We start from the raw sequence: 14,249 nt of genomic DNA, 5'->3' as shown, positions 1-14,249 counted from the left end.
CATGTTCAGCTCTGCGTCCCTGGCTGTGTGTGCTGTGAGACCTGTGAAATTAGGAAGATTATACCCACAAGGTTGCTTGAGGATTAGGTGCAGTGCCCCATGGCTCAGTGGTAGTTTCCCTACCAGTGCAAGAGATAGATGCCAGTTTGATCCCTGGGTTGGGAAGATCCCCTGGAGGAAGAAATGGCAACCCACTCCAGTATTCTTGCCTGGGAAATGTATGGACAGAGGAGCCTGGCAGGCTATAGTCCCTGGGGTCACAAAGAGTCAGACACAACTGAACGACTAAGCGCGCACACACACACACAGGACCTGGCGGCTCCGGTAATTCCTCCTCCTCTGTGCTGGTATGTGGCTTCTCCCTCCAACATGTAGACTCAGAGTCCTTTCTCCTTCCATCTGGCTGGCTTGTGGCTTGCTTTGACTCATAGAAATGTAGCAGAAATGACCCTGGGCCAGCTCTAGGTCCAGTTCTTAAAAGAACTAGAAGCTAGAACTCTGAGACTCCATGCTGTAAGGAAGCCCAAGCTTGTCCCATGGAGAGGCTGCGCAGAGGAGAAATAAAGCACCCTGGCCACAAGCCCCCGTCCAGCCCCATCTGTTCCAGCTGCATGCGTAAACTCCAGAGAAATCAGCAGAAATGCCTCCTCAGTCCCCAGAATCATGAGAAGTAGCTTTTTGTTTTATGGCACTAAATTTTACTACTCTCTCAATTCATTCCACCCCCTTCTTTCCCCCCCGCTGTGTCCACAAGTATGTCTGCATCTTCATTGCTGCCCTGCAGATTCACAGATAGGCTCATCAGTACCATCTTTCTAGAAGGAGCGAACATATGTATACCTATGGCTGATTCATGTGGATATATGGCAGACACCAACACTAAAACAATTATCCTCCAATTAAAAATAAATAAAATTTTTAAATAGAAGATACAATAACAAAAATACAATGAATTATCAAAAAGAAGACACTAAATTTTGAAGTGGTTCATTATACAATAAACAATAAATATTACACTTTTCTGTTCACTTTTCTGTTTGAAGTTTTTCATAATAAAACATATGTATATATGACTATGCTGTGGGCAGTGCTTAGTCACTCAGTCATGTGACACTCACTCTTTGCAACCCCATGGACTGTAGCCTGCCAGGCTTCTCTGTTCATGGGGATTCTCTAGGCAGCAATACTGAAGTGGGTTGCCATGCTCTCCTCCAGGGGATCTTCCCAACCCAGGGTCCGAACCCAGGTCTCCCACATTGCAGGCAGATTCTTTATTGTCTGAGCCACAAGTGAAGCCCATAAATATGTATATGTGAATAAGTAATACAATAGATAATCGAAATTGCACTTTATAAATTACAGCTAGTGTTATTTTATTTCTCTCTTTTTAAAATTTTTTTTTTTTTTTTGCAACACTGTGCAACATGTGGGATCTTAGTTCCCCAATCAAGGATCTATCCTGTGCCCCCTGCATTGGAAATGCAGAGTCTTGACCACTGGACCACTAGGGAAGTCCTTCATTTCTTTTTGCCTCCGAGTCTTTTTTTCACTCTTTCAGTCTCTGCTTGTCTTTCCTGTTTTCCTGTCTCTCTTTATCTTTTTCTCTCTGTATGTCTATTCCTAACTTATCTGTCTTACTAAAAACCCCTCTGGCCACTTTCCCTTCCACTTACTTTGCTCTACTACATTGACCTTCTTGCTGATCCTCAAACATGCCATGCTCTTTCCTGCCTCAACATCTTGGTGCTTACTTCTTTCTCTGCCCGAATGCTTTTACCTTCAGTCTCCTCTTGGATCATTTCTTTACTTCATCCAGTTATCTGTTTAATATCGTCTCTTCCTTGACCACTTCTTCAGAAATGGCCCTTGGGCTTCCCTGGTGGTGCAGTGGTTAAGATTCTGTGCTTCCACTGCAAGGGTTGTGGGTTTGATTCCTGGTCGGGGAAGTTCAGCATGCTGTCCAGTACAACCTAAAAAAAAGATCCACTTCCCTTTGGGACTTACCACGTGGTCCAGTGATTAAGACTCCAAGCTTCAGATGCAAGGGGCATAGGCAGGGATTCCACAGTGCCTCCTCCCCGCCACAAAAATGCCAGAAACCAAAATACAATCCAGAAATGGTTCTCTCCTGCCCCATAAATAACTCTATATCACATCTCATTGCTATGTCTTTATCATGGTCCTTAGGATTACTAAGTGATCCTATTTTCTTCTCTTGCTAATTGTTCAGGATGGGGATTTTGCCATCCCCAACATTTACAACAGTGGTGGGCACAGGAGATGCTCAGTGGCGATTGGTGGAAGGAATGCCCTTGTGCAATAGTACTGATTGGCTCTCCTTTGACTCTGCTCTCTCACCCTGCTCCACACTGTCCTGGAAGTGGGAAGGATATCATTTCCTCATTGCCCTGTCCTTTGTCCCACTTATTAGTTGAATTGCTGTCTGTGGTTCTGAGACCCAATGTGTGGATCTGTCCTTGGTGCTGACCTAGGCTCCCACTTGCATTAACCTGGGGAGGGCAAGGGACTCATAGGAGAAGGGCGATCGATGTGAGCAGGATCCAGACCATGTGGACCATTGAGAGGAGGCAGGCATCTGAGTTCTGAAGTGCCTGGGTCACTGGACTCAAATGGTAGTTGTTCTATCCATCTATCTGTTCATGTGTACACACATAGACATGTATATTATTATGGAAAACTTCAAACAAACAGAAGTGAACAGAAGAGTATAATAAGCCTCCACGTACCCGTCTGACAAATACCAACTCATGGTTAATTGCATTTCATCAGTGCCTCCACCCATTTCCTCACTTCCTATATTATTTTCATGCAAATCCCAGACATGAGATCATTTAATTATATGTCATACTTTTAGTTTTGTTTCCTTTTGTGGAGGTATGGCTTACACATTGGAAAGGTCACACATCTTAACCGTCCAGATTGATGCAGTTCTACCTGTGTGTAGACACGTGTGACTGTCACCTCAAGCAAGTCATACAGAAACTTCACTATCTCAAGAGGTTCTCCTGTCCCCTCTCCCAACTGATGCACCAGAGATAGCCAGTTCCTGACCTGTGTCACCAAAGATTAAAGAGCCACAATGTGGGAGTCTTAGGCTCTAGGTTTGACTTTACTGTTGTCATTAGTATTTTTTTAATGCAGTATACCATACATGCATAAAGTGCATATAGTATAGAGATATATATTGGACAAATAGGGGCTTCCTTGGTAGCTCATCTGGCAAAAAATCCACCTGCAATGCAGGCAACCCCGGTTTGATTCCTGGGTTGGGAAGATCCTCTGGAGAAGGGATAGGCTACCCATTCCACTATTCTTGGGCTTCCTTGGTGACTCAGATACTTCATGGAAAGAATCTACATGCAATGCCAGAGACCTGGGTTCGAGCTCTGGGTTGGAAAGATCCCCTGGAGGAGGGCATGTCTACCTAATCCAGTATTCTTGCCTGGAGAATCCCATAAACAGAGGAGCCTGGCAGACTACAGTCCATGCAGTTGGAAAGAACCCGACACAACTGAGTGACTAAGCACACTGGAAAAATTACATTCATGGGGGAGGTGGGTGGGGGGGGTCTCAGGATGTCAGGGACACATGTATACCTGTGGCCAATTCATGACCATCACAATATTGTAATTATCCTCCAATTAAAATAAATTAATTCATTGAAAAAAATTATATTTGTGGACCCTCATGAAATCCCCACACACAGAATGCTGCCACTCCCCGGAATCTTTCTGTGGGCTTTTAAAATTTTTAAACGTTTTTATTTACTTATTTATTATTTTTGGCCACACTGAATCTTTGTTGCTGTGCATGGACTTTCTCTAGTTGCAGCCAGCCGAGGTTACTCTCTAGTTTTGGCGCACAGGCCTCTCATTGCAGTGGCTTCTCCTGTTACAGAGCATGGGCTTTAAGCATGAAGGCTTCAGTAGTTGTGGCATGAGGGCTCTAGGGCACGGGCTCAGTAAATTGTGGTGCATGAGTTTAGTTGCTCCGCCACATGTGGGCTCTTCCTGGACCAGGGATTGAACCATGTCCCCTGCATTGGCAGGCAGATTCTGAACCACTGAGCCACCAGGGGAAGTCTCACATAGGCAGATTTCGTTTGCAGGGAAGCCTTACCTCTACTTTTGATGCCTTTGAACTGATTGAATCAGGCCCAGCCAGATGATCTTAGGGTAATCTACTGAATTTAAAGTCAACTGAACACCGACTTTCAGTTCAGTTCAGTTCAGTTGCTCAGTCGTGTCCGACTCTGTGACCCCATGAATCGCAGCACACCAGGCCTCCCTGTCCATCACCAACTCCCGGAGTTTACTCAAACTCATGTCCAACAAGTCAGTGATGCCATCCAGCCATCTCATCCTCTGTCTTCCCCTTCTCCTCCTGCCCCCAATCCCTCCCAGCATCAGGGTCTTTTCAATGAGTCAACTCTTGCATGAGGTGGCCAAAGTATTTTACTTTAATCACATCTAAAAAATACCTCCTAGGCAGCACTGAGATTAGCATTTGAATGACTAGCTGGTACTGTAGCCTAGCCTAGTCACGTCCACATCAGACTGACCAGTCCAGGTTTAAACCACATTTGTAATAAAATTCCAATTCTGCAACCCCCATGAGAAAAGTCATTACCTTGAAGGTAGGGATGTTTGCCTGTTTTGTTCACTGCTGTATGTCCAGCAACGAGAATGATGCCTGGCACACAGTTCAGTTCAGTTCAGTCGCTCAGTCGTATCCAACTCTTTGTGACCTCGTGGACTACAGCACCCCAGGCTTCCTTGTCTTTCACTATCTCTCAGAGTTTGCTCAAATTCATGTCCGTTGAGTGGTTGATGCCATCCAACCATCTCATCCTCTGTCACCCCCTTCTCCTCCTGCCCTCAATCTTTCCCAGCATTGGAGTATTTTCCAATGAGTCACTATTCACATCAGGTGGTGCACAGAAGGTGCTCAGTAAAGGAGATGAATGAATAGATAGTGACAATCAACTTCCCTGCCTAAGTCAGGATGTACAGGCATTGACAGCCCTTCTCCCCATGACCTCACAGGAGTGTAAGAGTGTTTCTGAGATGCCCTCCTCCCCACAAGGCTGCCTGTTGGGGTGAAGTTGAAGATACGAGGATACATTCTTGCTGCATCGCTTACTCTGAAAATTATTGTCATTGTGCCTTGGGCAAGTTCTCTGCCAAATGGGCATGCGGTTCCCTTTTTTTGCTCCCTCATTGGGTCACTGGGAGGATTCAGTTTGTGGGGAAATGATGTGAATGGACTTTGTAAAACCTGTGTGCAAACAGATGTGCTGGGGGTTTCCAATTCTATGAAGTTCACGAGCTTGTGTAAATGCCCCACACACCCTGAGTCCCTTGCTACCTCCAGATCTTTGTCCAGGTTATCTCCTCCACCTAGAATGCCCTTCCTCCTACTTCTCTTTGCCAGTTCCTCTTTATCTTTTGGGCTTCCCAGGTGGCTCAGTGGTAAAGAATCCTCCTGCAATGCAGGAGATGCGGGTTAGATCCCTGGGTCAGGAAGAACCCCTGGAGAAGGAAGTGGAAACCCACTCCAGTATTCTTGCCTGGGAAATCCCATGGACAGAGGAGCCTGGCAGACTACAGTCCATGGGATCCCAGCGTCAGACACGACTGAGCTCGCACACTTTATCCTTTAAGAGTTTGCCTAAGGTTTCCTTCCTTCAGGATATCTTCCCTGATCCCCATAAGCTAGAGAGTTTTGCCTGGTTCAGCTTTGCTTCAAGTGTTTTTCTTTCTTTCTTTCTTTTTAATTTAAATTTTTATTTTTTTCATCGGAGTAGAATTGCTTTACAATGCTGTGTTGGTTTCTGCTGTTTAACAACGTGAATCAGTCATATGTATGCATATATCCCTTCGCTCTGGAGACTCCCTCCCACCCCATCTCCCACCCCAGCCCTCTAAGTCATCACGGAGTACCAAGCTAAACTCCCTGTGCTATACGGTAGCTTCCCACTAGCCATCTGTTTTACACATGGACACTACTTAACGCTACTGTCTCTGTTTGTCCCACCCTTTTCCCTGCCCTGTGTCCACAAGTCCATTCTCTACATCTGAGTCTCTATTCCTGCCCTGCAAACAGGTTCATCAGTACTGTTTTTCTACATTCCATATCTATGTGTTAATATACGATTTTTTTTTCTCTTTCTGATTTACTTCACTTTGACTGGTAGACTCTAGGTTCATTTGTGCTAAGTCACTTCAGTTGTGTCTGACTCTTTTTTGAGCCTAAGGCTCAAAGCCCACCAGTCTCCTCTGTCCATGGGATTCTCCAGGCAAGAATACTGGAGTAGGTTGCCAAGCCCTCCTCCAAGGGATCTTCCCTACGCAGGGATCGAACCTGTGTCTCTTAGGTCTCCTGAATTGGCAGGCTGGTTCTTTACCACTAGCGCCACCTGGGAAGCCCAAATCCACATCACTACAAATGACCCAATTTTGTTCCTTTTAATGACTGAGTGATAAAGATGTGCCACATCTTCTTTATCCATTCATCTGTTCATGAACATTTAGGTTGCTTCCACATCTTGGCTACTGTAAATAGCACTGCAGTGAACACTGGGATACAGATCTTTTTCAGTTATGGTTTCCTCAGGGTATATGCCCAGTAGTGGGATTGCTGGGTCTCAAGTGTTTTTCTTTCTTTTTTTTTTTTTTAAAAAGTTAAAAATTCCTTAATTTTTTATTCCTGGTACCACTACCACAATTTACAGGGCAATATACCTGATGTAATGAAAAGAAAAAGAAAAAGAAAAAGCTACAACAGATAAAAGACCTCAGGAATGTACATCTAATTGACACTACATTGCATTAATCAATAGCTGCACTTTTTGCAAACTGTGGTTATGACAGTCCTGAACAAGAAGGGTTTCCTGTTTAAGCTGCAGTAACTTTTCTGACTATGGATCATCGTTCCTCCTGTGGCAGATTTGTACAGTTCCTCTAACGCATTTGGGACGACTGTCTCAAAGTAACCTGCAGCTTTCCTGACAACTCCTCACTCTCTCTCCTGCTAAGAACTGTAGCCCTTTTCTTCTGAGTTTTTAGAACCTTCTGCTACCATATCCACCACTTCCACCACCAGATCCATAACCACCACCATAGGGACTGCCCGAGCTTCTTCCACCAAAACTACCCCCTTTCATGGGTCCATAATTTGATTGCTGTTGTCCACTATAATTTCCAAAATCATTATAGTTTCCACCACCACCATAGTTACCTCCAAAATTTCCTCCTTCATTGTAACCATCATATCCTCCACCACCGCCACCATATCCACCACCTTGGTTTCCATATCCTGGTCCACCACCACCGTAACCTCCTCTACTACTATAACCAGGACCACCGCCATAGTTGCCACCATCACCTCCAAATCCATTGTATCCACCATCACCTCCTCCATAACTCCCTCGGCTGCCACCACCTCCACCACCATAGCCTCCTCTTCCACCAAAGTTTCCACCACGGCCAAAGTTACCTCCACCACCTCCAAAGTTTCCTCCATGACCCATAAAGTTGCCGGATCCACCTCCACAACCTCTTTGTGATCCAGAAGATTGCATCTCTTGTTTAGAAAGGGCCTTTTTCACTTCACAATTATGCCCATTAATAGTGTGGTATTTCTGAACAACAATTTTATCAACTGTATCATGATCATCAAAAGTTACAAAAGCAAATCCCCTCTTTTTCCCACTCTGCCTGTCTTCCATAACTTCTATGGTTTCAATCTTGCCATACTTTTCAAAGTAGTCTCTCAAATTATATTCTTCTGTATCTTCTTTAATACCACCAACAAAAATTTTCTTCACTGTTAGATGGGCACCAGGCTTTACAGAATCCTCTCTAGAAACAGCTCTCTTTGGCTCCACTACACGCCCATCAACCTTGTGTGGTCGTGCACACATTGCTGCATCCACTTCTTCAACACAAGAGTAAGTCACAAAGCCAAAGCCCCTGGAACGTTTTGTTTGGGGGTCTCTCATCACCACACAATCTGTAAGCGTGCCCCATTTCTCAAAATGTTCTCTTAAGCTATCATCTGTAGTTTCAAAGCTCAGACCACCGATAAACAGCTTTCTCAACTGCTCTGGTTCCTTGGGATCATGACCCTCCTCCCCCCAGCGGCGACGGCGACGGCCGGAGTCGGGCTGGGGGCGACCGGGCGGCGGTTTTACCTCCATTTTGAGACCGGACTCGCCTCTTCCAACTCGAGTTCAATATGGGACCGAGAGGAAGAGGCCTCAAGTGTTTTTCTATCAATTTAATCAACATCCATGTGTTTGTGAGACAGAGTTGCCTAGTGGTTCACAGGGCTTGGAGTCACGCTTCCCACTCATGAGATACATGAGGTCAATCAAGTGCCTTTGCAAGCATCACATCTTCTCGTCTGTGACATGAGGACCATAACAGTGGGTGACAGTTTTGTCCCCGGTACTCCACGTTCATTCTTGTTAAATTATGACCACAACCACTGGGAAGTAGGTCTTGTCATTATTGTAGGTTTTATTTTCACCTCTGCCCAACAGGTGAGGAAACATAGTCTCAGTGAGGTTAAGTAACCACCCAAGGTCACCCACAGGCTAAATGGTAGAGGTGGGATTTGAACCTATGCAGCCTGACTTCAGGGTCTGGGCTCCTAGTGTCTAGGATATGCTTCAGGGTCTGGGCTCCTAGTGTCTAGGATATGCTGGTTATACTGCCTTTCAAGTCTCCCATGATGATACTAATAAAGACATCATTGTAGCTCCCTGCTGGAGCTGGTTGGGTTGTGGGATAGCCTCAGACCAGGAAACCCACAACCAGGAAATGGGCTGTGCAGAGTCTGTTTGGTGCTCAGCATGGATCAGGTTTGCTCTTTATGTGGGATGTGGCCATTTCTCCCCACCCTGGAGTGCTGGGGGCCTTGCCCAGTTTCTTCCAGGCCTGCTGACCAGGTGAGGGCTAGGCATCAGTAGGGAAGCAGGAGGGAGGGAGGGACAGAAAGAGAGAGACAGGTGTGCAACTCTGATTTTCCACATTCCAGGGAGTGAAGCAATGAGAAGGGGGTGTGTGTGCCCTGCCCCCAGCATCCCACTCAGGAACAGGCTGAAGGGACTGACTAGGAGGACAGCCCAAGGGTTCCTCCCAGAGCGCCACCCAGCAGGGAGACCGTGAGGAGCAGGACCGTGACAGGGGGCACCCGGGGGTCGGCGGTGTCTGAGGCGCTGGTGAAGGACTGGGTCAGGGCGCCCCTGTTGCACAGGTCCCCCTCACAGCAGGAGCCCTGCAGGTCGATGTTTGTCCAGGGGCTGGTGGTGCCCTTGATGGTGCAGGAGGGCCGTTGGCAGGTTCGGACGTACACGGGGGCTGAGAAATTGCCTGGGAGAGGGGTGATGAGGAAGGGTCAGGACAGAGGGAGGCAGCCACACCTGAAGCTCCACCTCAGAGGCCAAGGCCATGACTGGGTCCTCGGACTTCCTTCCAGTCCCTTCCTTAGACCAGGGCCATGCCTCCTCCCTCAGACCAGGGCCATGCCTCCTCCCTCAGACCAGGGCCATGCCTCCTTCTTTAGACCAGGGCCATGTCTCAGTCAGTCCTGCCCTGCCTCCATGCCCCTTGCCCAGGCGGTCCCAGCCCCTCACCCAGGGTCATTCGTCCATTGCCCTGGAAGCAGACGCTCTGGTCCTGGTGACACTGGACCCGCCGGGACTTCTCCGGGGTGCAGTCCTCTGGGTGGATCCCCACGCAGGCGTAGCATTCGGTGCCGCTGAGTGTCGGCGGGTTGGGCGCTACCAAGAGAGCGTGGAGGCACACTCAGGTCACCGTCCGCCGTCCGGACGTGGGGCGTGCGCACTGCGCCAGGGCGCCCACCTTGCTTGACTCGAAAGCTGGAAGGCCAGCGCGCCGGGAGGAGGAGCCCAGCGGAGGCCACGCCCCGCACTCCGGGGGGCCCGTCCCGTCCCGCCCCACGCCCAGCCCCGCCCTCTCGCCTACCGGGGCTCAGATTGGGGAGCGAGTCATGGGTCTGGAGGTTCGCGTTGCACAAGTCGGTGGCACAGCGGCGCACCACCGAGTAGTCAGGCGGCAGCGACTTGTCATCCGACAGCATCTGGCCCGTAAGCGGGCCTCTCCAGCAGCCCTTCTGCACCATGGTCACCGAGGAGCGGTACCCTGGGGGAGAGGGGATGGAGTCCGGGGCGCTGCCTCTTCTCCAACCCGCCCTCCTCTCCGCACCCATTCCTCTCCCTCTAGCCTCAAGTCCCTCCCTCCTCGGTCTCCGATCCTCCTCCACTCTCCTTTCAACCTGGCTTCTCTTCTCCCTGATGCCCTGCCCTTCTCTTCCTCCCTCGCTTCCCTCTCCAACTCCGCTTTCCCTACATCCCTCCCCCGCCGCGCCCGCCGGCCCCCGCCCCCCATCCCCAGCCCGTTTCTCCTCCTTTTCCCTCTCCGGTCCGCTCTTAAGTCGCCCCCTCCTGGCTCCACACGGTCTCCTCCTCCCACCTCCCTCCCCCTCATCCCCTCTTTCTCTCCCGCTTCCTCCTCCCTCCACCTCCCCATCTCTATCGCCGCCTTTCCTCTCCTCACCTACCCAGTTCCTCCCCAACCTTTGCCTCCTACTCCATCCCCCCTTTCCCACCGCCACCTGGCTGATGTTTCTCCCCCGTCCCCGCCCCTTTCTTATTCTGCGTGTCCTGCCCCTCACCAGTGTTCAGGGACAAGACAGCCTCAGAGCATCCCTGCGGGCAGGAGACATTGCTGAAGTTCACTTCACTGAGGTCAAAGGGCCCGAAGTATATGTGTTGGAAGCTGTAGCATTGCCGGGCCTGGGACCCTGGGGAGAGGAGCAGGGGTTCGGTGAGAGGAACAGGCCTGCGATGAGCCTGTGCCAGGCACTTGGGGCTCCGCCCTAAAGATGACAGCCAGGCCCTTCTGCTCTGAGAGGTGACAGGCCTTGTTGCCTTCAGGGAAGCAGGGTCTGCTGGTGTGGCTGCCCATGACTGTGCCTGACCCTTGGCAAGGGTATTGGCCTCTGCACCTGCCAGTCTCATTTTTTCCCCCAGGCTGTTCCAAATTTCCACCCTCTTCCAGGAAGCCCTCTGAGATTTTGATAAAGGAGGAAGCAATTCACTCCTGCTCTGCCTTCCCTTCTCACAACAAAACACACAATATCCAGTAGCACTGAAAGGCCACTGATGGAAAACAAACACTCTAGTACAAGCCCAAGGATGTGCAATCTCATGCTACAAATACTCACGCACAGGTAGCCCCTGTGATACCTGGTCAAACACTGAAATACTGATGTAAACACAGAATAACAAAATTTTCACTGGTTCATGCCAATCTCAGAAATATATGCAGAGTACCCTGTATGCATTCATGTAGAGTTCTACATTCATACACAAAACAAGTACCACCCAGACCCTCCAATAGAAACTCCCTAAACCAAGGTATCTCATACATACATAATTCAGAATCTCAGATAGAAATATGTGTGGATACAGAAACAGTCACAACACACAAACCCAGGATCACCGGAAGTCATACCCAGAGAGACAAATACAGACCCAAGATTCACAAATAAAATCAGAGTCTACAATTAGGCAAAGATAGAGATACACCAAAAAAGAGACTTACAAAATCAGACAACTTAAAACCATATTCAGATACAAGATTCATAGAGACACACAACAGATACACAGAGAGAGAGACACACATCATACCCAAACACACATACATAGAGAGAAACACAGGCCTACTTGTCATAGAGATGCACAAAGAGAAGCAGAGATGCAAAATTATACTCACATCTCTTTTACAAAGAAACTGAGGATCAGAGATGAACAGACCCATGAAAACATTTGTTCAAATACCCAGACACCAAAACCTGCTATAAATACACACACACAAGCACAGAGACCCACAGCACATGCTGACACATGGACACACACAGAAATTGAACTCTCTTCTTCCTGTGATGAGCACACACACACACATAAAGTTGTATGCAGGCGTAACCTCCTTCCCACCTCTCAAATTTCCTGCCTTTGTAGCCACTTCAATCCTGATATGACTGTGTCCCTGTAGGGGAAGAGGTTGCCTGAGTCAAGCTTTCCTGCCAGCTCTAGAAGGAGCCCCCATGCCTCCCCTGAAGTACCTTTGAATGAATGGGGACATGGGTGAAGCAGATGAGAAAGGCCAGAGTAGTGAACCAGAGATAGTGGAGGAAGTGAGTGATGTGGGAAGACCAGAGGAGGGGAAGAGAAGTGAGAGGACACAGTCTCTCTGACCAAGACCCAGGAGTCCAGACCCCCAGAACCTCCTCCATCAGACCCAGGGTCCAGACCCCCAGAGCCTCCTCCATCAGACCCAGGAGTCAGGGCCCCCAGTTCCACTTTTCCCTGAGTCCCTGGAATCTGGCGCCCACTCTCTCTGCTCCCTCAGACCCAGAAGAGTCCTGCTTCCACCCACCCAACTGCCCTTCTTACCACTGGGCTCAGAAGTCTGGACATCTGTCAGGCAGAGGATAGGCCCAAAGAGGCACAGCAGGATGACTCTGGCGACTCCCACTGCCATGTTGTGGACCTGAGTGGAGACTCGGAGGACAGCTCCTCCTGCTCTGACTTCTGCCTGGCTGGTTCTCCAAGCCAAGCCTCAGGCGTCCTGGCTACCCGGGCAGGTTGGCATTTCTCCACCCCCGCCCTCCCCCGCCTGGGCTAGTCTCCTCCTAGATAATCATGATGGGGGCCTGGACCCTGGGTCTGAGGGAGGAGGGGCCGGGGCCTGGATCCTGGGTCTGGGGGAGGAGGGGCTGGGGGTCTGGATCCCGGGTCTGGGGCAGGAGGGGCTGGGGGCCTGGATCCCGGGTCTGGAGGAGGACGGGCTAGGGCCTTGTAACCCTTCATTTTGGGGGGACTTGTGTTTTGGGGGCTGTCTACCCCGTTCCCCCAGCACTGTGTCCTAGTCTGAGGTGGGCACACGTGGCCTCTGACTTCTCTTACTTCACCCTGACACGTTCCATCTCTAAGGGACCATGCCTCCAGACCCAGAGGAGCAAACATCACCTCCTCCCTGAAGCCTTCCCTGACCCACACCCCCGTCCCAACAATCATGCCCCCACCCTCGGCCTCAAGCACCTCCCTGTCTCCCAGCCTTGGTCACTCTGGGTTAGGCTAATGTCTGTCTCCTCCATCAGGCTGTGAATTCCTCAGGGGTCTCGGGGGATGTTTGTGATGATGTAGGAATGAGTGAATCAAGGACCTGACAAAATGACAGGGAGACAGAGCCACCCAGAGAGGCAGTTACTCACGGGATGCAGAAAAACAGGCACACCCGGTGTGGATAGATCCAAATCTAGACAGGCGAATCAACCCAGACCTGATGAACCGGACATGCCCACAGAAGGCATTCGATAGATTTTTATTAGGTTGCTTTAAATATTTTATTTATTTGGCAGTATTGGATCTTAGTTGCATCACGTGAGATCTTTGGTTGTGGCGCACAGACTCTCTAGTCATGGCACAACTGCTCTGTGGGATGTGGGATCTTAGTTCTTGGCCAGGGATCGAACCCATGTCCCCTGAATTGCAAGTTGGATTCTTTTTTTTTTTTTTTTCCCTAATTTGGCTGTGCTGGGTCTCAGTTGTGGCACACAGGATCTTTAATGGCTGCATATGGGATCTAATTCCCTGACCAGGGATCGAACCCAGGCCCTCTGCATTGGGAGAGTGGAGTCTTAGTCAGTGGACCACCGGGGAAGTCCCTAGATTAAGTGAATGAATTTAAACACACTGGAGGGGACAGACACAGGCAGATGATTGGAGACATACACTTTTGCCCAAGCATGGGACACACCCATGTGGACGCTCAGACATTGGGCAGATGGGGACTTCCAGATGGGCAGTGGGGCCTGTGACAGAGACAGACCCCAGGTCCTCACCGCCTGATCCACCTTGCTTCTCGCTGCTTGAAGGCACAGCCTGCTGGGGTCATACCCACTCACTGTGCCCTACGGCATGGGCACCGGGCACATGCAGAGACCTAGGGTCATGAGACCACAGATGGATGGGCAGAGGCAGTTACCAGGACAGCCTTACTGGTTTCCTGAGCTTGATGAAACTCAGCACGGGGTTTCTTCCTGACTACAGGAAACCCCAGCCTCCCTTTTCTTAGAGCATTTACTTTAGAAAACTTGTCATTGCCGATTCTTTCCCTGTCCCTCTGAAACATAGT

The 14,249-nt window shown here is 49.4% G+C and overlaps 2 protein-coding genes across 3 annotated transcripts; both read right to left on the bottom strand.

Annotated features, from left to right (window-relative positions):
* Positions 1–7,069: 7,069 nt before the first annotated feature.
* Positions 7,070–8,296, bottom strand: LOC139029850 (heterogeneous nuclear ribonucleoprotein A3-like). 2 transcript variants are annotated; one of them, XM_070450741.1, is made up of 2 exons: positions 8,216–8,296; positions 7,070–8,149 (listed from the first exon to the last, which is right to left on the bottom strand). In XM_070450741.1, the coding sequence occupies exons 1-2, from the start codon at positions 8,219–8,221 to the stop codon at positions 7,085–7,087; spliced, it is 1,071 nt and encodes a 356-aa protein (XP_070306842.1). In that variant the 5' UTR covers positions 8,222–8,296; the 3' UTR covers positions 7,070–7,084. The 2 variants fall into 2 exon arrangements, with proteins under 2 accessions (XP_070306842.1, XP_070306841.1); XM_070450740.1 differs by having other exon boundaries at positions 7,070–8,275.
* A 229-nt stretch (positions 8,297–8,525) lies between these two features.
* On the bottom strand, positions 8,526–12,627 carry LYPD5 (LY6/PLAUR domain containing 5). The gene is made up of 5 exons (XM_070450742.1): positions 12,506–12,627; positions 10,723–10,851; positions 10,014–10,190; positions 9,662–9,808; positions 8,526–9,398 (listed from the first exon to the last, which is right to left on the bottom strand). The coding sequence occupies exons 1-5, from the start codon at positions 12,591–12,593 to the stop codon at positions 9,139–9,141; spliced, it is 801 nt and encodes a 266-aa protein (XP_070306843.1). The 5' UTR covers positions 12,594–12,627; the 3' UTR covers positions 8,526–9,138.
* Between the last annotated feature and the right edge of the window lie 1,622 nt (positions 12,628–14,249).

The sequence above is a fragment of the Odocoileus virginianus genome, chromosome 20 (assembly GCF_023699985.2).
Source record: "Odocoileus virginianus isolate 20LAN1187 ecotype Illinois chromosome 20, Ovbor_1.2, whole genome shotgun sequence".
In the NCBI taxonomy this organism is placed as follows: domain Eukaryota; kingdom Metazoa; phylum Chordata; class Mammalia; order Artiodactyla; family Cervidae; genus Odocoileus; species Odocoileus virginianus.
Note: the sequence above shows the minus strand (reverse complement) of the source record. Positions and strands in the feature narration are given on the sequence as shown.

What these genes read in the sequence shown, in the direction of transcription:
- LYPD5 (XM_070450742.1), bottom strand. Translation starts at nt 12,593, where the DNA reads ATGGCAGTGGGAGTCGCCAGAGTCATCCTGCTGTGCCTCTTTGGGCCT. An exon ending in GCTCCCCAATCTGAGCCCCG is followed by an intron (nt 9,809 to 10,013) that starts GTAGGCGAGAGG and finishes CTCTCTTGGTAG; the next exon opens with CGCCCAACCCGCCGACACTC. An exon ending in CAATGGACGAATGACCCTGG is followed by an intron (nt 9,399 to 9,661) that starts GTGAGGGGCTGG and finishes CCCCTCTCCCAG; the next exon opens with GCAATTTCTCAGCCCCCGTG.
- LOC139029850 (XM_070450740.1), bottom strand. Translation starts at nt 8,221, where the DNA reads ATGGAGGTAAAACCGCCGCCCGGTCGCCCCCAGCCCGACTCCGGCCGT.